We start from the raw sequence: 27,493 nt of genomic DNA, 5'->3' as shown, positions 1-27,493 counted from the left end.
ATTCATACATTTACGAAAACAGACACACAGACACACATCAGCCTAGAGGGATGAAAAGGAATTTCCACATCAGTAGGTCAAGTCTCATTAATACATAAGGGCATACTTAATTTTTTCAGGCTATTTTCTCAAGCTGTGCATTCTCCTCAAAACTGTCCACTGTTTTAGTCTATTCTGAGCAATGGTGACTGAAAAGTATAGAGAAGGTAAGCAATACCATATATTTTATTCAGGAAACTGCATAAAATATTTTAAATGAAAATTAATGATGGAAAGTGATAACCAAGGGTGTTTCCTCCATACGCCCATATATTATGACTTCATAACTTATTTGACAACAAGAAAATAATAAAAATACTTTGGGAATACTTGAAAGCAGATATAGAAAGTCTTAAAGAAGGCAAAATATAAACTTTCATAGATATCAATAGGTATATACTATTCTTGAGTCCATATTTCACTAGCTTAACAATCATATTGCTGCAGTGCCCAGTACATAGATTCTCAAGTTAATTTATAATTAATCTGTGTGTTTGTGTGGTGGGGGGGGTAATCTTTATCTTTTATTGCTATTGCCTACTAGAGTCTCTGCTACTTTGTATGAGATGAAAGTGAGTATTTATGAAATGTTAATGAATATTTGTTGAAGAAATGAATGACAAGGTCAACTGTGTATGACGGACCACATAATGTAATAAGGTCAGAGGTTTAGCTGACACTCCAAGAAGGATCTCTAGAAGAGACATTATATCAAGAGCAGAGGCAATCTTGCTACAGTCTGGGAACAGTGCATAGTAGCACCTAGGACAGGACCTGAAACAGAGGGGGGCTCAGGTAATTAGTGTTGATTGAACCCAGAGCTTTGTCCTTTATTCCATTTGATTGTCTGCGGTACAATAAAATACCTCTTTCCTAGTGTGTGATTGTGTGTACACTTCCATGTCTGCATGTGTGAAATGGATGGGTAACAGAATTATAGCTCCGGGACTGTGTGTGTACATATAGAACAATGCCGCAATTTGCTGGAAGGATACACTCATAATTATTTTCTTTTTCTGCATTGACCTTCTGTCTCCAAACTAATGATTTTTTTATTGAACAAGTACACATTAGGGGCATAAATTGTGGTCATGTTGTATCTTTGCTACAAAGGAGACTTTTTAAAAAATATATCACTGCAGTGTTAACTCTAAAGATGCAGGGCTCTTGCACGTTAAATATCATCTTGCTACCCAGAAAGTGACCAAATGAATGATCACTCATCTGCTTATACAACAGAAATAGCTTGTCTACTCCATGTAAAATTTAGAACACATTCAAAGCCTAAAAATGTAATAGAATTTTTTTTTGCCTGACATACAATCAGTTATAAAAGTAGTCATAAAATTGCAATTATTGTTCCTTCCCTGACAATGACACATGGGCTTGTCCTTTACACAGTTTTCCCCATGGCAATCAGCATCCTAGGGCCTGCAATCAGGACCAGGTTTGTGATTTTTGAGTTGGCATTTTGGATAACTTCACCTCTAAGAGTCGAAGTCAGAATTTATTGCAAGCGCCAGGTATAGCAACCTCTAACTTCGATTACAAGGAAAGTTGAATTTCCTTATGTGTGTGAGGAGGATAAACAACTTCCAGAAGTGAGTTCATCTTCAACGTCACCAACCAAAAGCTTGAACACAGCCTCAAACATAGAAGTCAAAATAGAGTTGATTGCACTGCTGTTTACCTACTGTCAAATAAGAGTATGCATTTCCACTCTTATTTCCTTAGACTATACATTGCAGCACCATTTTATTGTAATTAAATTATATTATAATGATAATTCCTTAGAACACATAAAGCTTTACATGTGTATGATCCTGCATGTGTGTGTCCATGTGTGATTTTTAATATTTTAATATTCACGTCTATCCCAACAGGAAATTAAGGGAGGCATTTTTATTCCCATTTCACAGGGGAGAAAGTTGACGCTCAGAGCCAAGAACTAATGTAATTGGGCCACATGAGGAGTATTTGTCGGAGCAGAAATGCAACTCTATCATCTAAATCTGACCCACTGCTCACTCCCTTGTAAAATTTGCTTTCCAGAGCTCACCAGTATTTTCTTTTTCTGGACTTCAAAGAAAATGCAATATTACATCTCATTCAAATAACTATCTCTTTAAAATGGAGCCCTGGAAGCAAATGAAAACCTAGAATTTTGATTAGAATTTGAGGGAGTTTTGCTAACCAGTATAGTTTTACTAACCAGTATAGTTTTACATGTCTCCACAGAAAAGACTAATTACAAAAGCAAATCAATTGCTCTATTTCTTAGATTTCAAAAATTAGGTAACTATAGACCAATTGTGTTTCAGATGACTGTAGTGGATTATTCATCCTTGGGGTAACCACATTCCTAGTACCATGCAAATATTTTATGGGACAAATAAGTTTCATTACTCTTTTGTATGATCTAAAAATGGTTTAATAGGCTGTGGCAGTCAGGATTCCATGGAATTTAATTTTTAATAAAGACCATTAGCTTCAGTATAGATTTTTTTCATCTCCCTAAAGCTTTCATGTAAATAATTCTCTAAACACTCTTTCAAAAATGTGTGTCTTGATTTGGAGGTTAAAAATACATTTATGATAAACTTAGAAGGAATTGTATCAGGGTAAAGATATACTACACAGGATACAAGCATATTGCATAATCGACATAAGCTTTAGTGACAGAGAACTGAATTTGTCTAAATGCTGTCCCCGCTGACAACATTTTTTGGCTGAATCCTGTTTTGAACATGATTTATCAGCTACAAAGAGATCACAGGAGACACCCAGGTGATCTCAATAAGACTGAATGTATTTACAAAAGTTACTTCAAATAAGATTGGACATATTCATCTCATTCTACAGGGAAAATATGATGGGCATAGTTAATTTAAATAATCGTGAGTGCCCACTTAGAAGTTTTGTTTTTGTTCCTTGGTAGAATTTTTTTTTTTTAAGTCAGAGAAGGAAGATGTTATCAGCAATTTAGACCCTGATTTTATTCCATTAACTGAGCAAAAGTTAACATTTCAGTTTTGCACATACAGGGCAAGCAAAATGCTGACTAAATGAATGAATTAGTTGAAATGAATCTTACGATGAGTGCTTTTCCTTTTATACGAGTTATAGAAATAACTGGAAGATTTAGTTGAAACACATATTATTTTAAAAAAGGAGAAAATATCCAGAGAAGTAGAAAATAACACTTGTTTTATGTTCTAAAAATATGATTCCCCTCCCACATGTATCCCAATATTTGGCAATTGCTGTAGGTGATTCTCTGAGGACTTTCCAAATACCAAAGAAAATTAAATCTCATGGTTTATTGGAATGAGAATAGTCAGCTATAGATCAATCTCAGTGGCATACTTTTCATAATCCATGATAATAGAACATAAAACTGATACATTATTTAAGTTGTATTCCAAATGTAAACTTGTATATTAAATATGTATTCATTTTGACTGTAGGCATATTGGTTATTTTAAGTGGTTTATATTTGAATCCTTAATGTATGAACTTAAGAATTCCATTTTACTAATCAGGGTACTATCAAACTATAAAATGTGGCTAATTTTATTCAAGGTTTATTCATAAATCTGACAATACCTTCACATGATACTATATAAAATCATCAGAAGAAAATCAACACAGTCGTATGTTTGAATACTCCTGAGAAAAGGCCCTAGCTTTTGAACAAATGAAGAAAATACAAGGAGGAAAGTATAATATTTCTAGAGTAAGAGAATATGCATCTTTTTTTCAAGTCACAAGAGGAAAGAGTAAAAAACCTTTCACTCCAATGACCCACATGATGGGCATGGTAATAAAAAAAAAAAAGGCTTTATCAATATTAGAAAAGAGAAAAGTAATGTGGACAGCCTTGAGCGTACTCCATGAGTTCCCAGAGAGAGAGAAAGTAGAGTCAATCTATCTAAGCTTTTATGGTGCCTGTTCAGTGATCCCCCTCTGTCCTGCTCAGATGATCATAAGCTTCATCTAGGGAAGTAGCTTCTAGTCTTGCCTGCTCCAGGTCTCTTAGTCAGGGATGCCTTATGGAAATCCACATGGAATCTTCCTTCTGTCCCTGGCAAGTGAGAACATGTTTAAACACTAAATGCTGCAGCTTCTCAATGGCAGATAAATTCTATGTCTGCTTATATATGCCTATCTTGTCAAACTCAGGCTATTTTATCATTTCTGTGAAGAGCTTTATTCATTTGGAAACCAGAAATTCCAGATCTATTCCAGAACTAGTCACATTCTTGATAATGAGATTATTTTGGTGAAATAATTGATGTGAATCCATATTTTTAAATATGGAAGTCTTCTGAAAATTATTAGTTTCATCTGTTTTTCTAAGAACATTTTATAATTTTGTGCATTGAGATCAAAGACTTACTGTTTTGTTTATAGCTAATTGTATTACAACTTAGTAGATACATAGAATAATAAAACCTGTGATACTAATCCTTGGAATCCAAAGGTCAAAAAAGTGGTTTTCTGTGTTGCATATGTCTAATTTGACTCAATAAATAAAATATTTCCAAAAGTTGTCTTTAAAATACCTATACGTTTGAAATTACGTGAGTTAAAAATTACCATAAATCCAAAGTCATTGCATGAGAAGAATGTTCTAAATAGGAAACAGTATAGTAAAAATTGAAAATAGGCATAATTTCCATCCATAAAAAAGCTGAATAGTTTTTGATAACTGTGTGTGAAATTAAAATAAAATGTATCTATATAAATGACAATTTTGAGGAAAGAGAAAGGGGAGAAGGAGAGAGAGTTCTAAATATATGTGTTTCGATGTTTATGTGCCTTGAAGAGATCATGGTAGGTGATTACACCCTTTGGACTTCAGAGCCATGCTCACCAACTAGGGTTTGACTTGAAGGTAAAATAGCAGGACATGACCAGGAACTGGATGCTCTTAGCAGAGGACATAATTGTAGTTTCCATCATATATATTTCTTAGAATAGTCAAGTTAGTCTGTTTCTCTTCTCTACAGGGTCCCAATTGAGTCTTCTTCTCTACAGGACCCCAAACATAACTGAGGCCCCCTCCTTTCCAAAGTTGCAGAGTAGAGCACTAGCTGGACTGTAATCAGCCTCTCTTCTGTCCTGAAATACTGGATGAGTTATACTCCAGATGATACTTGTCTTTGTTTTTCTAATACAGAAATATTTCAGAAATCAGGGTTTTTATTTAACAGGTTAATTCTGCATCTATTCAATACAGTTGTATGCACAGGCATACTCACTGATTATATACACATCTTTAATCTCTTAACACACTCATATTTTGTACTGGGTTGTATATGCTCATCTATGTTGTCATATTCAATGCTCCCAAATACCATATAAATCGGTCTGTAAAAGGCTAAATGACATTTCCAAATTATACTTCAAAAAAATAAGTGAAATCAGGACCCAGACCATAGTTTGCTGACTCCAAGTCTTTCCACTAAGGAGCACAGTCCATAGTCTAAAGATATGTCTTTATATATATATATATATATATATATTCTTTTATTTAAATATAGTTGATTTACAATATTGTGTTAATTTCTGCGGTACAGCAAAGTGACTCAATTATACACATATATACATTCTTTCTTATATTCTTTTCCATTATGGTTTATCCCAGGATATTGAATATAGTTCCCCATACTATAGAGAAGGACCTTGTTGTTTATCCATTCTAAATGTAATAGTTTGCATCTATATACCCCAAACTCCCAGTCCATCCTTCTTCCCCTGCTTGGTAACCACAAGTGTGTTCTCTATGTCCATGAGTTTGTCTCTGTTTTGCAGATAGGTTCATTTGTGCCATATTTTAGATTCTAAATCTAAGTGATAATATATGGTATTTGTCTTTCTCTTTCTGACTTACTTCACTTAGTATGATAATCTCTAGTTTCATCCATGTTGCTACAAATGGCACTATTTCATTCTTTTTTATGGCCGAGTAGTATTCCATTGTATATATTTACCATATCTTTTTTATCCATTCATCTGTCAATGGACATTTAGGTTGTTTCCATGTCTTGGCTATTGTGAATAGTGCTGCTATGAACATAGGGGTGCATGTATCTTTTTGGAGTTTGGTATGGATATATACCTAGCAGTGGGACTGCTGGATCATATGGTAATTCTATTTTTAGTTTTCTGAGAACTTCCATACTGTTTTCCATAGTGGCTGTACCAACTTACATTCCCACCAACAGTGTAGTAGGGTTTCCTTTTCTCCACACCCTCTCCAGCATTTATTGTTTGTAGAATTTTTAATGATGGCCATTCTGACTGGTATGAGGTGGTACCTCATTGTAGTTTTGATTTGCATTTCTCTAGTAATTAGCAATGTTGAGCATCTTTTCATGTGCCTGTTGGCCATCTCTATGTCTACTTTGAAGAAATGTCTATTTAGGTCTTCTATCCATTTCTTAATTGGGTTGTTTTGTTGTTGTCATTTTTGTTGTTGAATTGTATAAGCTGTTTGTAATATTTTGGAAATTAAGCCCTTGTGGGTCTCATCAATTGCAAATATATTTTTTTTCCATTCTGTAGGTTGTCTTTTCATTGTATTTGTTTTTGGTTTTGTTTTATGGTTTCCTCTGGTATGCAAAGCTTGTAAGTTTGATTAGGTCTCATTTGTTTATTTTTGTTTTTATTTCTATTGCTTTGGGGGACTGAACTAAGAAAACATTGGTACAATTTATGTCAGAGAATGTTTTGCTTACAATCTCTTCTAGGATTTTTATGGTGTCTTTATTTTGAGTTTATTTTTGTGTAAGGTATTAGGGTGTGTTCTAACTTCATTGATTTGCATGTTGTTGTCTAACTTTCCCAAAACCACTTTCTGAAAAGACTGTCTTTTCACCATTGTATATTCTTGCCTCCTTTGTGGAAGATTAATTGACCATAGGTGTGTGGGTTTATTTCTGCTCTCTATTCTGTTTCATTGATCCATCTGTCTGTTTTTGTGCCAATACCATGCTGTTCTGATTACTGTAGCTTTGCAGTATTTTCTCAAGTCTAGGAGGGCTATGCCTCCTGCTTTGTTCTTTTTCCTCAGGATTGCTTTGGCAATTCTGGTTCTTTTATGGTTCCATATAAATTTTAGGGTTGTTATAGTTCTGTGATGTCATAGCTAATTTGATAGGGATCACAATAAATCTGTAGATAGCCTTGCATAGTATTGCCATTTTAACAATATTAATTCTTTCAATCCAAGAGCATGGGATAGCTTTCCATTTCTTTGTATTCTCTTTAACTTCCTTTATTGATATTTTGTAGTTCTCAGCATATAAGTCTTTCACCTCCTTAGTCAGGTATATTTCTAAGTATTTTAAAATTTTTGCTGTGATTTTAAATGGTATTATTTGTTTACATTCCCTTTCTGCTATGTCATTGTTAATGTAAAGAAATGCAACCAATTTCTTTATGTTATTATTGTATCCTGTTACCTTGCTGAATTCGTTTATCAGTTCTAGTAGTTTTTGTGAGGAGTCTTTAGGGTTTTCTATATATAGTATAATGTCATCTGCATATAGTGACAATTTTACCTCTTCCTTTCCAATCTGGATACACTTTATTTCTGTTTACAGTCTGATTGTTGTGGCTAGGATTTCCAATACTATGTTAAATAGATGAAGTGAGAGTGAGCATCCTTGTCTTGTTCTAGATTTTAGCAAGAAAGCTTTCAGCTTTTCATGATTGGATATGATATCGGCTGTGGGTTAGTCATAAATAGTTTTTGTAATGTTGAGATATGTTCTCTCTATATTCACTCTGGTAAGAATTTTTTTATCAGGAATGGATACTGAATTTTGTCAAATGCTTTTACTGCATCTGTTGAGATAATCATGTTTTGTTCTTTTTTTCTTTTCTTGATGTGGTATATCACATTGATTGATTTGCATATGTTGAACCATCCTTATGAACTTGGGATGAATCCTACTTGGTCATGGTGTTATGATCTTTTTTATATGTTGTTGGATTTGGTTTACTGAGAATTTTGTTGAGAATTTTTGCATCTAAATTCATCAAAGATATTGGCCTATAATTTTCTTTTTTGGTGGTATCTTTGTCTGGTTTTAGTGATGATGGCTTCATAGAGTGTCTTTGTGAGTGTTCTCTCCTTTTCAGTCTTTTGGAAGAGTTTGAGAAGGACTGGCAAAAGCTCTTCTTTGTATGTTTGGTATGAAGATATGTCTTTAGGCCAAAAGTTTTCTGTATGTTCAATTTGTTCTAGATATTACTTAATGTACTGTTAACATTTTTCCCAGAGATATCCCTGTCCAATTTTACCTTCTTAAAAAGATAGATTCAATTATTTGCCTAAAGTACTCATTAAACTATGCCCCATCAAAATTACTTAGTTTCTGAGTGTATGAGACTCTGTACAACCTATCCTATGAATGAGAGTTATAAATCAAACTTAAATTGCTTGCTTAGAATACCTGTGCTGTGTTTGCATGGAACAAACAACATGACTGCTATTGAATGGCATGTATCTAAAGAACTGGAAAATCATATTAAAGGCAAGAAAAGTTTTAAGGAGATGAGAAAATTAAAACTAAAGCAACACAAAATGGCATCAGACATGTCTTTGTCACTTATCATAATGTGATGTTGTATGCTAGGAGGTATGGATAAACAAAAGAAAGGTATGTTTCATCTCAAGAATAATAGTGTATTCACATATATAAAACATAGAAATATAAATAATGACTACATTAGTCAAAATGGATGTACAAATCATAACTATAGGCAAACATTAGGAGCTATTCAGGGTATCATGAATATATTGTCTCTCACCTCTGAAAGAATCATGCAAGCTGCTCATTGGTTTGCTTATTTTACAGATGACAAAATAGAGACTGACAGAATAAATTACTTTTCTGAAGTCACAACCGCAAATGCTTTCCACTACACCATGCTCATTTTCTTACATAAATGTAGGTATTAGAAGTCATGATTTGATTGAGATAGCCCACAAATAGTATATCAGAATGGTTCATTGAAAAAGTGATGACAAAAGAAATTGAGAAAAAAAATTAAAAGCTTCAGTTTCCATTTTTCAATAAATTATTTTTGTTGCATATTCTATTCTCCTGCCCTGCTCTCCAATACTTTCTCTCTTTTGTTGATTGAGAATCACCATTTTTATATTCCTGAAGAGAATGTGTTACAAATGTGAATACTGAAAGATGTTGAGGCAACATAAAGATTGAGAACTACAGCTATAGATAAAAAACTATACATTTAAGAAGTATTGGGAAGAGAACAATTAATTCTAAAAATCAAATTAGTTTCCATGGTCATTCAACTTGCCTGTCTCTTAATTAAACTCAGAGAAGCAAAAGTGTTCATATTATTGACTGTATTTACATATAATTATCAACAGCCTTAAACAAAAGACTATTCCTTTGGATCAACCACCCCTATCAATCAGCTACACCTAGCAGTCAATCAAGTAGTCAGCTGCAGGGAGCAGTTCACCAGTGTTTGGCAGGACTGAAGGAATGGGAACAACAATGAACCATCTTGACAGGCACTGCCATTGCTGGATTTGTTTTCAAGTGATGATATTAGAGGGACCTGAGTGTGTAGAGGCTGTGTCAGTAAAACCGTAAGTAAAACTATAAATTCTCAGCAAGCAGAGGACATGCCACCTATAAGACATCATAAATATTCATTCTCACAATGAATACACAAATGCTTCAAGAATGTGGGAAAAACGTCCATGGTGGGCCACGACTAGGTATGATACTAACACACACATACACATAATTTCTAATAATTCAATCATAATGTATAATATGTATAATATAAGTTAACAGATAGCAGAGGGCTTTTCAAAGGTGTTTATGACACTTTTGCTTTTATTTTAGTTTTCTGAGGTTTGCACGCACAGCTTCTGCACAGGGAAGGACTGGGACGACAAAGCCCTCATCTCTTAATACTTAACTTACTCCTGCTTCGGATAAATGCTTCACAAACTAAGAATGACAGTCTCCTATGGGTCTTTTGCAAACACGGGTGTGCCCACAGCAAAGATTGCCTGTCAGTACATTTCGACAGACTCCCAGGGCTGGACATGTATTCGTGTAACTGAACATCCCAAGTTAGAAGGGCTTTTATTTATTTTTCCTCACAAGAATAGCCCATAGGCTTTGTTGATATCATAGCAGTTTCTTTACAATTCCTATTCTTTGAAACTCCTTAGTTTTCATCAGATTTAGAGAAAAAAATTAGAAAATCCTTTTTTTTAAAGAAAAAGTATATGAAATTTTCATGACTAATGTGGGACAATACCGTGAGGAAAATGAAAAGGTAAAGAAGGAAAGCAAGCAAGGGTCAAGAAATACAAAGAGAACAAACAGTGATTATATGAGTAAATTATTGTACATAAAAATAACTGATAGTTGAGATACAGAAAAGGATGAGAAAAATTGCTGAGATATTAAAATGTTTAAGCTTGCATATTTGGGGAAATATTTCATTAACAAAATGGGAAATGCATGTGTTTTAAAAGAAGGCTGATGTATCTCTGTGCAGGAATGACAGTTACTCTTAGAAGAAAACTATTCATACTGTATTGTTGCTTGAAGAAGGGGAAAGCCCCCCTTGTAAGTGTCAGGTGAACAAAAGAGAAGAAAAGAAGTTCCATATTTCTCTGCATAATAACAATTGAGTTTCTGTGGAAGATTCTGGAAGGTGTTGAGAAGATGGAAACCGAAAAAAACCGACCCAAAGAGTGAGGGAGAGGGGGTCCCTTTCAAATAAAATGGCAGTTTAAATTTCCAATGAGGCAGATTAATGAAGAATTTGGAACATTTAATTTTCTATTTCAAGTTGATTTATTTTTGTATAAGTCATAATTACCTCCCACACTTCCTGAGCCTTCAAAAATTCTAGTTTCCCCAGAATCCTGTGTTACCAGAGTTTTGGGCAATGAAGGAGTGGGGACTCTGGTCTCCAGCAGAGGCAGACTGAAGACAGTAGCCCTAAGAGCTAAAATTGAAGTTAGGACCTGGCAAGCAGAAGAGAAGCTTCTTCCTGGCTTCTACTTGAACCTTCAAAAGAATACGGGAGACAGCACTTTTCTTCCCACACTGAATGGGATGGGAGCTTCAGCCATTTATTTCAAATTTAAAAGACAGGCTTATTGCAAAAGGTTGGAAGAGTTAGGCACATAAGACCAAAGAAAACAGAAAATGAGAGAGAGGAAAAAATGGAAAAAATATTCTCAAGACCACAATTTCATTACTCTTTTCTAATTCAGATGTTCAACCTGTCTAAATTCAATAAGAGAAGAAAATTTTTGAAAAATGAAATAATTATGGTAAATTATGGTAATAACATAAAATGAGAGTTATATTAGACACTCATATTGTTTGGAAACCACCCTCCACGAATCACATTTTATTTATATAAGTATAACATCATCATGTGTATGTCACACAATGCACAAATCATTATGGAAGATATAAAGATAAATAATGGAAATTCTCAAGGAGTTTGCATTCTAGGAATTCATTTCTCACCTGTATACATATAAAATGTGTTGTATTTATTTCTCAGGAATAGTTTTCTCTGTGATCTTCCAACTCGCTAATGATTTTTTTTATGATGATGTCCCCAAATACTTAGTTTTCTAACAGCAGTTACATAGTAATTTTCTGTCATTCATTTGAGGAAGATCCTAAACTATAAGGCTACATGACTGACAGACATAGAAAAATTTTAAAAAGATGTTTATAGAGGACCAAAGATGAGGCACACATTAGAAAGTATAATAAAAATAACTACAAAAAATTAAATTTGCAATAAGAATAAATCAGTTTTTCTACAGAACTTTTACAAATTGAATTTTGTAAAGTTTGATAATATATCCACTCAGAAAAGATAATTAGAAACATATTTCTAAGTATAAAGCACTATGTGGGATCTGGTTTGGAGGGCAATGAAACCTTGGTCATGTCCACATCTTAAAAGAAGCTATCATGATATCACTTATGTGTAAAATCTAAAAACATTAAACTTGTGAAAAACAGGGAGTAAAATAGTGGTTGCGAGGGGATGGTGGGGCTGAGGGGATAAGAGCAATGGTCTTTAAGGGTACAAACTTGTAACAAGTAGTAAATAAGCCCTAGAGATCCAATGCACAGTTAGTGAATATGGACAATACTGTACCATATTTATATAATGTGATAGATATCACTACATTAGCAATCATATTACAATAGATACCAGATAAACAGATAGATAGATTGAGGATAGAAATATTATTACCCTAAGGCAGTCTAGATTTCATTTTAAATATCTAAGATATTTGATTAGGAGAAAATCTAAGGAAGTCAATGGAATTGCAGTACATTTCAGGGGAAGAAATAGCCTCTTAGAATAAATATAAATATATGGAGGAAAATTGAATTGCTTGGTGATTACATTCTGTAGATGATGCTTAATCAGGTTTAAAGATTAAACAAATACAATTGGAATATTTCCTGTCATCCATCTATTCAATATTCAAAAATTATCATGCAGCTAATAGGACTCAAGATACTAATATATTAATTCCTGGCATTTTCTGCTACAGTCACTTTTGAGAAGCAGGATGCACAGACTGAAGTACAAAAGAAGACTTTTTTTTTTAACCCAGAAGAAATAGTATAAAACATATTATAATTAACCAACAGTGATTCCTACCATTTCCTATCACTTCTGTTACATAGTCAATGAGATTTATTTTTTTCACCTCATGGTAATAGCTGGTAAACTTTGTTACAAGAAGCTGATATTTGTGAAAAGGCAGATTCAATTGGTTTCATTTCTTTGTTTGCTTGTTTAGCAGCTTTATTTAAGTTTAATTTACATACCATGAAATTCACTTAAGTGTCCAATTTAAGCCGATTCAATTATACGGATCCAGCTAAGGCTACAACAAATAGTTTATCTAACACCTAACACTAAGCTATAATTTTGTTTCATGAGAACTATAGCCAAAACAATTAAATTCAACAGATATTATTAATTTTGTTCATGTCAATAGGACATGATGATATCCTTGCTGCTGAGAAGAAGAGTTATCAGACATCTATACTGTCTTTAAGATACTTTGCTACTTCAAGATGACAGTAATGTTTTTTTGAAATACGCATTCTCAATGGAGTATTAGAGAAAATTGCCTTTGGTTTCATTCTCTGATCTCACAAATATCAACAATTAGTATAACTGTTGATATTTAACTTAAGTCAGTATGACAAATTTCCTTTTCCAGTTCAGTATTAGTACTAGAACTGTAAAATGGCTACTCATACACAGAGGGCAGTGTGCTCTCTGTGGATCATGGATTTTGGATTGAGAGGGATGAAAGTCATCTTGGGGAGCCTGCTCTATACTTGCCTGGGCAGTGCATTGTGCTGTCAAGGTGATTTATCATCTTGCAAAGCACATTTCACAAAGATCCAGCTATCAGCATTGTATGTGCTATACATAAAAATAACCTAACCAGAGTGACGACCCTGCAAGCTTTGTGCTCAGCAATCTTTTGCATGTGACTTTCATCTTGTATACTTGTTGCATGATCACAAAATAGCTACTATGCTACCAACACATGTGTTTAAATCTAGAAGATTGAAAGACCAAAAGAGGAAGCACTGGCACCTGTACAGAGATAACAAAACTTTCCTAGAAACCCCCAGTGGTCTTTCCTTTATATCTCTCTAACCAGAACCGGACCACAGAAGATGTAGAGAGGCTGGGAACTCTAACTTTTTAACTGAGTTATGTCACTACACTGAGAAAATCAGAGTTCTCATAGGATCAGCAAAGTAAGAAATCAGTATTGAGTGGACAACCACTTGTGTCTACCATAGTGCATTAACTATTTCTTAGTTAATACTATATAAAATGGACTTCTTGTGTTGTTAACCCCCATACACTCTGCTGCAGTTCAGGAACTATGTAGAATTCTTTCCTAAAGAAGACAAAGTATGACACTATTTCTTTCAGTAAATTAATGGCATGACACAGTTTTGAATTAGTGCATTCCATTTTTCTCTGAGAGGCAAAATTTTTAGCACTGGGATTACCAATTAATATTTTTGTGTGTTATGTACTCAATCATAGGAAAATTATTTGAAAATGTGTCTATAATTATTTGTGTATGCAATTATTGTTAGTATATGAATTAGGGATGGGCTATGAAGGAGAAAAATTGACAAAACATATTCTACTGTGGAATACTCTACCTTCTGCAGATACTGTGGACCAAAATTTATATATTTTAAGTTCTTAGTTATTAATAAACATAAAATATTGCTTTGGGAAAAACATATTTAAGTAGATTTTCATATAGAACTATGAAAAATTAATATTGAAATCTATAAAATATTTAGAGGGTTTATATCTTTTATCCAAATATACATAATGATCTTCTACAAACTTTTTTTTATTTACTTTTAAAATGAAGTAAATTTAAAATTAAATACTGAGGTTAAATAGAACCAAAATTCTTGATGTATTCAATATTTAATTATATCATGCAGACTAAAGATTGTTACAAAATTTGTTTTCAACTACATCTTAGGAAACTTATTGAGGCCCTCCATTAAGTGCTTCTTTATAGCTGATTGATTTCTGCTATAAGAAGTTAAAAGGTCATTTTTGAGAATCAAAGCTATATCTGGTCAAGACCTATGAGTTAAGGATAATTATTTCACAGCAAGCATGTCACTTTGCCTCATCTAGAGACATTATTCTGAGTTGGGACAGTCATATCTAAATGTAAAAGGCTAGTTATTTTGTGTAGCTTATTTTCTTTCAAATTATCATTCCACATTTTTTAAAAGTACATTTCTCTTATTAATAATATTCGAAAAAACAAACTTCTTTGAAATTTGAGAAAATAAATTTAACTACATAAAATTTAATAGTGGAACTCTTACTTTTAAAAATTTTGTGTTGTTATTTGGAATAAAAAAATTCTTCCACATGAAATCATTTTTTTCTACTTTGTATAAGACTCAAACATTATGATGTACTACATGGTAATTTTGGAAATTCTTCCAAAGATTCAAGGAAAGAGAGCAAAATGAGAGAACTTTTCTGAGTATCTACATTTTTCCAATGACTGGGTTAAGTAAGAGCATTGTATTACTTTCCTCATTGAAATAAGCATTATCATTATAAACATATATACAAGGAAACAGGAGCATAAGATTTAAGTAGCTTGATTAACTTACTATGATACTAAGTATATCCTAGGATTTGACCATGAAATATTCTCAAGTCATTTTGGAATAAACCTTAGTAAATTGGAAAAAATAATTAACATGCATTATTTCACTATATTAACTAAAGTATAAAGACTAAATATTTATTTGTTTTCACAGGAAGGCCAATTAAATCTTTATTATATTTACAATAATGCCTTTTAAAAATAATAATATTACTTGTGACTTTAGAACAAATAGGCATCACTAGGTGTCGTGCATTTTATTTGACATCAACTGCCCTCTTCCCTGTGGAATGCATGTTATTAACGCAGAAAGATTTGACTGACCAGAGATTTGAAACCCAATGTCTACCCTTTTTTAACATCATGTCACAGAAACAGAGTACTAAAATGAACTAGAAGTTTTGAAAAAAAATCTGGTATGCTCTTTACATATAATTAAAAGGTAGTCTTTCTATTCTTACTATTCATATGAACCTAAAAGTTAAATGTAGAATTTATCAACAGAAATGTTTAAGCTACTATATTTTATAATTAAATATTCATTTTTAATAAGTAAAAATTAATAAAGATTGTATGCAAAATGATTCACAATTTAAAATATAAGTGCGTCTGTATTAAACTGCATAAATATCTCAATAGTGTTTATCAGGTGTGTGGCGAAAAACCACTATGAGTACCATTTACACAGACTCCATCGTTGACTCTCACTGATTTATGTTTCATGTTAATTACAGTCAAAAGGGCTGGTATTCACCATTGCCAGCACCATAAGCAACTGTAGATAAAGCTTAAATAGGATTTTGTAAAGCTCATATGTCTGTTTTCCCTGACATGAGGGTTTAATCCGGGTTTTCATGTTTCCTGAGTTGACCCTAGGGAAGACTCAACATATTTCCATGTGAAATAGGCATGGGCATAACTTAACATATATGTACCAGCTAAAATAACAAGAAGTAATTCATAAGTTGTTGACTACGAAATAGCTAGTGGAGAAAAGCAACAAGTGGCTATAAATACGATAACCTTCAAGAGATTTGCATTCTCAATTAAAAACCTAAGATGCTGGAAAGAGACATGGTAGATTTCTGGTTTTGTCTGATCTAAGTCAAGGGAAGTAATCTTTTGTAGCAACTCAATCATCAAGCTTCTGCTCTGACCACCTGACATAAATTTTGTAGTTCCTAAAGAAGCGAAGAATCCTTGAACATATTGATTTATTTTAAAGCAGCTGACACTATATTAACTGGAGTAGGATTGAGATTTGAGTTGTGTTAATAAACAACCATCAGCCCAGATTTCTCTTGACTTCAGTTCTTTGACCATTTCATATGGCTTTCTTACTCAGCTGCCTTCCTCAAAATACCTTGTTTAGGGTTAATAGTTTTCACGAACATTAAAATGGTTCCTCCACATGATAACTCTAAAAGTGTTTTCTTGGTGAATTAAAATGAATATATTTAAGTAGAATTATCTTCATAAAGCCTACATTAACATGATTTCTACATGAATCTGACCAGAAATATTATATGCCTTTTACAATTCATTGCCATCTTAGTTATTTTTTCATAGTCTTCTGCATCATTCAGATAGTAGTTAATGTTAAATCACTCATTAATGGGTATTCCTCTTTTGTTGTTATACATTAAGCAAACATCATGAAATAGTTACCGCAACCAAACTTATTTGAAACAATAAATTATTCACAAGATTAGAAAACAATACATATCTTATGAAACAAATTGTGTATGGTATAACAACTCAAGAGCCATAAAATTCTTTTCTCTGGATACAGCAATTCATACATAGTTAATAAAACAGGAAGCAAGACCTCATTGCCAGCCTGTCATTGGAAAATCAGGTTAAGTACCAAGATGTACCTTTTAACATAATGGAAACAAGGCAATCCAAAATCCTGATCTTAATCATAATCCCTCACAATTCTATTTGGGCATAGAAGTGCTGCTTTATTATATCTGGTCTTCACTGAAATTGGTCTTCATTGGAAACATGTTATAGTCATGCCAAATCAGAGGATAGGATTAAAGTATTACTAATAAAATGGACATTTTTAAGTAAGTACTCTCCCAATATTTCTTAGATAACATCTCATCTATAGCAACTGATTCCTTAGTTTTAAGCATGTTTGTATTTATTTTATTCCAGTTAAGGCACAATTTCCACTAAATTCATGAGTTCGAAGGATGTTTAATTGTATTATAATAGGTCTTTTAAGCTTAAATTACCAAGAAAAGACTTAGCTTTGAAGAGAATACTCAGCATTCTGTTTTATAATCCCCCTTAGCACTTTCTACAGACAACAGTCTAAGAGACTTGCATATTTAAACAATCTTTATCATAGGGCATATATCCATAGACTCCCATGATGCTTCAGCTAATACAATATTGAAATTAAAACAAATCAACATTGAGGCATATATTTCATTCAATAAATCATTTTGCTTAAAGAAAGGAGTAAAAAAATTGTAGAAGCAAAGATCATCTCAATAGAGCAGGACTTGAATAACAGCCTATTTATGTTTCAGAAAATTATTTTTGTTTCCTGAAGTACTTAATTAACTCATAATAATAATCCAAATGGAATTTTTATTTGGATACTGTGTTTGATGTATCTGCTTCACTAAAACATAAGCTATGTCAGAGTCCAGCACTAGTCAAATCTTGTCCTCAGTGGCCTGCTTTCTTTGTCCAAAGTAAATATGCACACACTCACACTCACACTCACACACACTTATCCACACACCTACCTGCATGTACTCACACCAACACATGCAAATATTCAGACAGATACTCAGACATACACAGACAGGCAGAATTTTGTATTTGGTTTTAAAGAAGTTCAAGAAGTGTGTGGAAAGTTTTAAAATCCATATAAGAATGTTCTGTTAAGTAAATATAATATGTATGAATAGACATTTGGCTTTCCATAAGGACAGTTAATTGAGTAAATCCACATATATGTGTATGCGTGTACATTCACACACTGTGTGTGTGTGTGTGTGTGTGTGTGTGTGTGTGTGTGTGTGTGTGTGTAATCCTAAAACAAGGTAATTGGAACGCAGTCTCCTCATTTCTTTTCTCCAGGAAGATGCATATTTAAAGTGAGAAATGCACATCTTTCATATGCAAAACCACCATTGTTATTGGAAAAATACAACAAAATGAGCAACATTATTATGAAATAATGAGTTGGCTCAAGATTTTCTGTCTCTACAATGGCAATCATATTGCAGTAAGTAAGTGCATTCAATCAACATGTTGTACTCCTTGAATTTAGTGTTATATGTCAAATATATCTTAATAAAAAATATTTTCAATTAATTTTAAAGTCTCCTTCTAGAACAACATATGTATATGTGTATATATTATTTTTGTTCCAGAACTTTGATTATAGGTTAAAAAACATTTTTATTTCTAAATATTTAGTTAACATGTTGGTACTGCAAGAACTTGCATATCTCATACTCACTTTAGGTCACATTATTTATTTTTTTATCTCCCAATTTTTATTTTTTATTTCACTTTAAATATTATAGATTATTTTATAATTATAATGCATATAATATGTATATATGTATATGTGTGTGTGTGTGTATATATATATATATATTCTTCATTTACATACCTGTATCTATATACTCTTTTCATTGTTCTCTTCTTAGGTTATGGGAATTTAAGGGGTTAAACAGTATGTCTAAGATCTCTTCCCACCTGGTGTGCTTTGTGTTGTAGCACACCAGGGAAAGAAATAAGGCACCTTCTTTTAAACGTGATAATGACAATCCTCCTGGCAATCTAAGGGCAGGAACTATTGGAGGATGCTTGTCTATAGGATCTTTTCCGTTGATGTATGTCACTGTCTGAGACAATGGTTAATAAACCTTAATCTGTAGATTTACCGAGCAGAGTTCCCTGAAAAATGTGTTGTATGCTATGTAACTATATGAAAACAAGGGGATATTTATGACCAAGTATGACTCTTCTATGTTAGTTACGTGGTGGTGTCCTTTACTTGAAGATCCCACATGTTAACTTGATTCAGAATGCATCTCATATGACCAGAAAGGATCCAGGAAGCTGCTGGAACATCCTGGACCTCTCTCTGCTCCGTCTGTGTCTCCTGATCATGTATATCCTTGAAATTATTTATAAAACTTGAAACATCTCATACTGAACATTTGGCTACATTAAAAATGGGTTTATATTTAGTTTTAGCCAAGTTTCTATTCACAAATTGTTTATCAATAAGGCCACAAGTTTTTGTGGTTTTTAGATTATGCTCCTATAACATAGCCATACAATGAATTATTGAGTATCCTTCATTCTCATTTTGGCATTACATAGTATAATATGATATGATTATTTTGGGCACAAAAAAAAGAAGGCAGGATTCATCTTCTTCCTTAACAAATGTTTATATATCTTTGGCTTTATTCTCAGTTAATTTATTTTATGTAACATAATATTTGAGGGCTGAAGCATTATGTAATCTATGTTTTAAATAGACAGCATTTATTTAAATGTCACAGAAGAATGCAAAGATAAAAGCTTTTTACTGGTATGGTTATAAATGATGGATAATCAAATATTAAGGAGAGCTGTTAATTTATCTTCAATTATTCAACCACATTGTTTTAGAAAAAGTGAAGGCATTTTTTAATGTGCTAAAATGAAGTCTAATGTAGAAGAGTACACAGACATAAAAACATTTCTTTCTTTCATTGTAGCATGCATCTGTGAACAAACTATCCATAAAAGCACTAACCTGTTTTAGGGTCTACGGAGAAGTAGGGCTGTCCCTGGAGAATACTGTAAACCACCCGAGCACTGTTTCCATAGGTAGGGTCATCTGCATCAGTGGCTGTCACCTGTAGAACAGAGGTACCTGTGCATTCAGGAAAACAAATTTTAGTGTGTGATGACATTAAGCACATGATTAATCTGCACACAGAAAAAGGTTATGCTGAAATATCTATGAGGAGCAATAATTTCCTATATTTCTTAGATTTATGTGTCAAAGACGGTATTTGCTTTCTTTCCATTCCACTAATTGTCCTAAATGAGAGCCCAGAATGGAGTATTTGGTTTCAGATATTTTAATATGATTCTTTATGTGCTGATACCATTATGAAGGGTCTCTTTTAACCCTCACATAATCAGGGTTGGGTTGAGTCAATGCTCAAGAATCAAATTGGTGTTAACTGGGGGGTAAAATCAAAAGTATTTTGAGAGTGTACAGTTGACTCAAACAATGCTGGGGGTACCGACAATTCAGCTTTTAATTTTAGTAATTAAGTCAATGATGTAGGTTCGACACATCTATGAAAGGTCTAATATCTGCTTAACTACAAAGATTTTACTTCCATGTTGAAATTCAGACATGACTTTAAGCAAAACTTGTTCTGTACCTTCAAAGCATCCTAGAAACATGAATAGAGTTAGTATGCCAAGTTCATGTGACAATCCTTATTAGCAGATCACAAATGTACAGTTGGCCCTCCTTCTATATGGTCCCACATTCACGAATGCAACAAACTGCTGGTGGTGAACTATGTTATGATCTGCAATGGCTGAATTTTTGGATGTGGGGCCCAAAGATACAGGTATGGAGGGCCAACTAAGGGACATGAGCATCTGCAGGTTCTGGTATCCACGGGGGTCCTGGAACCAATTCCCTGCAGATACTGAAGGATGACTGTATAAAGACTTTCAATAAAATTCCACACTCTTGGCCTCTAAATAGTATTATAACATTGAGATGCTAAGCAAAAATATAACTAGTAATTATGCACACTCAGAAGAAAAGGACTGTGTTATACCTAGGAGAAATTTCTAATTGTGGATAATAGAACATAGTGATGACACCAAATTTTGGCAAGAAATTAGGCCACTCATACATTGCTGGTGGAAATGTAAGTTTAGCAAATTCTTAAACAAACATACATTTCCCATACAACCCAGCAAATTGTACTCTTGGGCATTTATGCTAGAGTAATACAAACGTATGTTCACATAAAAGCCTGTTTACAAATATTCACAGCAACATTCTTCTTAGTAGCACCAAACTGGAAGAAGCGCAGATGTCCTTTAATGGGAAAACGGTTAAACAAAGCATGGTTCAGTTTTACTATGGAATACTACTCAGCAATAAAAATGAACAGAATATTGATATATGCACTAACTTGGATAAATCTTCAGTGAATTATACTGGGGGAAGGGGAAGACAACCCCCAAAGGCTACATAATATACTGTATGATTTCATTTATTTAACATTCGTGAAGTGACACAGTTTTAGAAGTGAATGACAGAGTCTGGGAAAGGAGGAGTGGAAAGGGATAGGTTTGGTTAGAAAAGGGCAATATCAGAGATCCTGATGATGCTGGAATTGTACAGTATTTTGATTACGAAGACAGGAGAACTAAACACATACACATACACACAGGTAAAACTAGGGAAATCTAAATAAGGTTCGTAAATAATTTCAAAAACCTGGTTATGATATTGTTTTTTATTGGATAGCTTTGCAGGATGTTAGCATTGGGTAAAACTGGGTCAAGGGTACAAGAAGCCTATATCATTTCTCAAGACTGCATATGAGTCTATGATGATCTCAGATTATAAAGTTTAAAAAAATTATCTTCTTTCTTCACTGCTAGTCCATTCTTAGAGAGCCTTATTTGGGCTTGGATGTGTACCACAATTTTTCTCATTATAGGACTATTTCTGGCTTGATAAACTTTCCAGAGCTAGTCACGTGTAGACTATCTCTTCCACTACTAAGTATAATAATTATTACTATAGAACATCAAAGACTTTTTCTGTGATGTCTCAACACCTGCTCCATACCCGTATTCATCTTTCCAACCTGTTCAGAGAATATCAGTAGGTAGATATTTATCCAAAAAAGTTGGTTTAGGAGGAAAGGATTTTCATTTGGTACTTCATTGAAGAAATTAAAATCTGTAGTAGGTACCCAGGTCAGACTCTAAAAAGTATAAAAAGCCCATACTATGGCTAAAATGTTATAAAATTATAGTCAAATCTTTGATCCTATAGGAAAAATACTGATCATACTGGGCATATAAGAATTACTAGGATTCAAAAAAAAAGTGTAGATGGAAATCAGCAAAATAATGTCCATCTTTGAAGAAACCACACTTTAAAAATGCTCAAGTTTTAAAACTTACTGTGGCCTTACAATAGTGATTTAGGTCTAAATAATTTTAAGGTCTTAAAAGTAGCCCCAAAGCAACCATTCCACAGAGAAAACTGGGAAAGGCAAATAATGCAAGATCACACATCATTTATGTGATAGGCTGGACACCACAGGAAAGAAAATGAATGCTCTGCTTGGCTTGAGCTGTCTTTAAAAGCCCAGGCTTGTTAAGTGAAAGCTGAGATGTCTGAATGGAGTGACAAGTGAAATAAAGAACAAAGAGGAAAGGAGAAAGGAAAGAAATAAAGATAGTGTGGTGGTATTGAATAAGTGATGGTTTAAAGTACCAAAAACAAGTGGGCAGAGCAGAAATGAGTTCCAGAGTAGAGAAAGAAAATATATTAACTCCCTACCCGGGTCAAAAAGTATGGTCATTATCAAATACACACACCTCTGTACAGTTGGTCTCACAGGTACTGGGCAATTCTATTTGCGTGTAAAGCCAAATTATCTCTATCATTGTACTTTGGTGGCATCCGAAGGTAGTAGCCTGCCACTCTGGGCACACAGATTGCTGGTTGAAGGGAGCATAGGTATATGCAAAGCACAGCTCAACCAAAAGTCAACTTGACCCAGAATACAGCAGAAGTAGAGTTAAATAGCAGGGATGGAAAATAAATCCCTTACTCAATGGTTCAAAGATTCCCTACTAAGGAGTTTTAGACCAGAAGGAAAACATATACCTATTTTATTTTCTTCTTTATTTGAAGGTTTGATGGGAACATTTTAAGAACTATTGGTACTTTTGGAAGGTCTTCTACATTAGGGAAAAAAGACTTAATTTTCACTAAAAATATATAAATAAAGTTAAAAAATGCCTTAGGATGTGTGTTATGAGTTGAATTGTTGTCTCTCAGAGTTCCTATGTTGAATTTCTAAACTCCAGTTCTTCAAGAGGTGACTTTATTTGGAAATAGGCTCATTACAGATGTAATTAATTAAAATGAAGTCATACTGCAGTAGTTTGGGCCCTTACCCTAATATGACTGGTGTCCTTATAAAAATAGAAAATTTGGAGGGAGACACACACACACACACACACACACACACAGGAAGTATTATACATTATGTGAAGATGAAGGCAGAGATCAAAGTGATACCTCCGCAAGCCAAGATAAGTCAAAGATTGACAGCAAAGCAGTAAAAGCTGGAGGAGATGCTTAGAACAGATCATTTTCTAGCACTTTAAGAGGGAACATAACCCTGCTGATACCTTGACCTCAGGCATCTAGGTCCTGAAGTCCTAGGTCCTAGCTTCAGGAACAGTGATAGAATAAATGCTTGTTGTTAAAGCTACGCAGTTTGTGGTCCTTTGGTCTTGCAGCCCTAACAAACTGATACCTTGTGTTCTAGTCGCAGTGGGAGGAAGTAACATTTATTTTCAGAATTTACAGCTTTTTTTTTTTTTTTTTTGAGTTTGATGTCCTTTATTCAAGGGAAAACAGTCCATGGGTTGGGTTGTGAGGTTTCAGAGCCTCACAGGCAGTGAAGCACTCTTTCTGATGGATTTGGGGCAAGAGCATTACAGAGCATTAGAAGAAGTATGATTGGGACTTCCCTGGTGGTGCAGTGGTTAAGAATCTACCTGCCAATGCAGGGGACATGGGTTCGAGCCCTGGGACGGGAAGATCCCACATGCCTCGGAGCAACCAAGCCCATGCACCGCAACTACCGAGCCTGCACTCTAGAGCCCGAGAGCCACAACTAATGAGCCCACATGCTGCATCTACTGAAGCCCATGCACTGAGAGCCCGTGCTCTGCAACAAGAGAAGCCACTTCAACGAGAAGCCCACGCACCGCAACGCAAGTGTAGCCCCCGCTCTCTGCAACTAGAGAAAGCCCGCGTGCAGCAACGAAGAACCAATGCAGCCAAAAAATTTTAAAAAATTAAAAAAAAAATTAGAAATAAGGGAAGGTGGTGGGGCAAGCGTGTCTTTTCCATGTCACGCTGGGACATTGTTTAACGACCTGCCCAAGTATTATTTAATCATCTGGGAGGGTGCCCACATATTTCACTGGGTTATTCACTATTTGATTAGAGCACAGACACTATGAAATTACATGTTGACATGTAGATTTCGTCCACTCAGAAAGCTAACCCTAATGGTTATGGTTTTATTGCCCTAGAGGCTGTTAACCAGCTCTCTACCTAACCTAGCAATCTTATTCTAAGATTCTTCTTATTTATTTATTTTTTAATTTATTTATTATTTTTTGGGGGTACACCAAGTTCAATCATCTGTTTTTATACACATATCCCCGTATTCCCTCCCTCTCTCGACTCCCCCACCACCCTCCCTCGAGACCCTCCCAGTTGTTTTTTAACTGACTCTGGACAAAAGTCTGAAGTTACAAGCCAAGAAAAAAATGAAGGATAATATCCTAGGCTATTTGATGCCTGATACATCATAAATGAGATAAAATCAAAAGTTAATCTCACAAGTAGATAAAAGTATATAGAAATTAATGGCATTTGATTTTTTTGAATATTAGGCATTACTACTGATCCACCTGTTGGCATTTCTAAGTAAAGTAATTAATTATACTGGTCATTTTAATGAAGACTTTTTTATTCCTGGTTAAAAGTTTAAATGAAAAAAAAATTATCGGTATGGATATATCTGTCTGAGAAAAGCATCCCACTTTGGACAATTCAATTCCTTTGTCCATGGGTCCTAACTGCATACATAATGAAAAAGAGAAAATTATTATCCTCTACAGTGCTAGATTTCCAAAGAAAAATATGTAAAGTGATACCTTAAAGTCCATTATTCCATTAGAATATTAAAATAAGTATCTAATTTTCTCTGGAAATTATTATATGGATTTGGTCAATAGATATTAAACCAACAGTCCCTCCCCTACATAACTGGCTTCCAATCAAAGAAAACTTTAATAAGTGCTAATAAGCATTTTTAATTTTTACAACTGTTTTCATTAAAAACCATAATCACAGAAATATTGCATTGCAAAGTGCACTGGCTATTTAGTGTACAGTACTGTCACATTAAATATTTCCTACCTTTCATACCTAGCTAATACCATGCTAGGGATCAGAACTGCTCAGCTGATGGTTGAAACAAATCTGAAAAGATTCAAGTACATAAAAAAGCTTTCAAGACCTCTTTTCTACAATGAAATTTGTCATTTCCTTTGGTGACTGCCCTATGTCATTCTTTTCATATGGTTTCTTTTTGTACTACTGTTTTACAAACAGCACACATTTTGTAACGTTACATATCAATGAGAAACAGAGTGGACTTTGCTGAAAGCCTCTAAAGACCAATTTGAAATATTTAATAAGGCATTTTAATACCAAGCAAATATTCTCTGAGATTGCAAGTCATTATGCACGACTTGTCAGGGTTCACAGCTCTGTTAAAATCTCAAGTGAATTAACATTGAACAAGAACTTTGACTAAAAATAAGCTGGAGATTTATGAAGGCCAAGAATATCACTCTGAAGGAATCTCTTAGGGCTTAATTCCCAGAAGATTTTTCCAGGGACTGTGAAAAAGTAATAGTCATCAAGACACAACTTAAATTTCATTCTACACAGGACTGTAATTTCACCAACAGAGAAATAACACAGTACTCCAGTCATCATGTAGTTTTATAAAGCTTTGAGCAGTTACCTAAGAGTCATCGGATTAAAAAAAAATTCTTTGCAAGTACACTTATGAAACATCTGGGTAACAAAGCAAAATTCACTATGCTAACTGTACATTTTCAATCACGGCTATTGTTAGATTCTGTGTTCTTTCAATTAAATCCACTTTATGGAACTACCTCATGTGAGATTTGAGTTTACTCAAGTAAGCATTTTATCATATCCCTTAAATGAGAAAGAAATTAAGGAAATGTATTTAGTACCAAAGATGTGGGGATCCCTCTGTTATATGTCATTTAATTTAACAACAAAATAAATCTATTGAGAAAATTACATGCAATGCCATTTTACAGATGGGAGCATTGAGGTTCATAAAAGTTGTATAGTTGACAGTTTGAGAAGGCAGAAATCAAGCTGGTCCTGCTTGTTTTGCTATGTGATGTTCTTTCCCATATACTCCATCGCGCCATTCAATCATGACCTGCTGAGTGTTAATAGTTACAGTCTCTTCTGCCCTTTTCTTGTCCATTTACTTGGCAGTATGTAATGGCTGTCCAGATGCAACTATTTAAAGAGAGGCAGCATTATATTTCAGCGCCTCCTACACACACGATAGACAAAGGTCAAGTCAGTAAATATATTTTTTCAGATGAAGGTGTATGTAAAATACTTAGGGGGAAGCAATCTCCAAGTACCGACCACAGTGTTGTACTCTTCTGTAACCTTACAGAATGCTCAGGATTTTCTTGATTTCTGTACAGAGCAAATGGTTGTAGTAAAAAGTGAGTTGATTGTCATATCGCCACCAGTCTACCATATCTTCTAAATGCATTTGCATGTTGCCTTCACATTACTTTCCTACCCTGTTCTGCTCTCTTTGTAGAACTCTAACACCTGTCATTGGCATTGACTAGTGTTTCCAATGTCTGTGCACTAAACCCCAGCTCCTGGGGTTAGGTAACACCACCCTCCCAGCCTTAAGGATGCTCAACTCCTTCAGTGCCTGCCTCACAGTCCACTATTTGGCTTTTCATTTCTCCTACCATTTTTCTAACTTCCCCTGCAGATTCAGTCCCTTCTTTTGAACTAAATAACAGTGGATTTGGTTTTCCTGATTAAACTCTAATGTGTACAGAAGGTATTAACAAGTTTCTCCCCAATTTTCCTTCATTTTTTTTTTCTGAATAACGACTATACCAAATATAAAGATTAGATTCTGTACTTGGTTCTAATACAGTTACTACTTTCAAATGAGAATCTGGGTGTTCTTTACATTCAATAACTTGAAATTATTTAACATATTCAAATGTGACAAATATATCATTTGGAGAGCTATTTTATGCAAAATTAAAAAA

The 27,493-nt window shown here is 33.9% G+C and overlaps 1 protein-coding gene across 3 annotated transcripts in view; it reads right to left on the bottom strand.

The window, feature by feature from the left end:
- CDH18 (cadherin 18) overlaps nt 1-27,493 on the bottom strand; it is a 743,326-nt gene that overhangs the window by 211,103 nt on the left and 504,730 nt on the right. For all 3 annotated transcript variants that reach the window (XM_057709534.1, XM_057709535.1, XM_057709536.1), the window contains one exon: nt 20,076-20,195. In XM_057709534.1, coding sequence (XP_057565517.1) covers nt 20,076-20,195 — 120 coding nt within the window. The remainder of the gene's footprint in view (nt 1-20,075; nt 20,196-27,493) is intronic.

This window comes from Hippopotamus amphibius, chromosome 15 (genome assembly GCF_030028045.1).
Source record: "Hippopotamus amphibius kiboko isolate mHipAmp2 chromosome 15, mHipAmp2.hap2, whole genome shotgun sequence".
NCBI lineage: Eukaryota > Metazoa > Chordata > Mammalia > Artiodactyla > Hippopotamidae > Hippopotamus > Hippopotamus amphibius.
The sequence above is the reverse complement of the archived record's forward strand: the minus strand, read 5'-3'. Positions and strand labels throughout refer to the sequence as shown.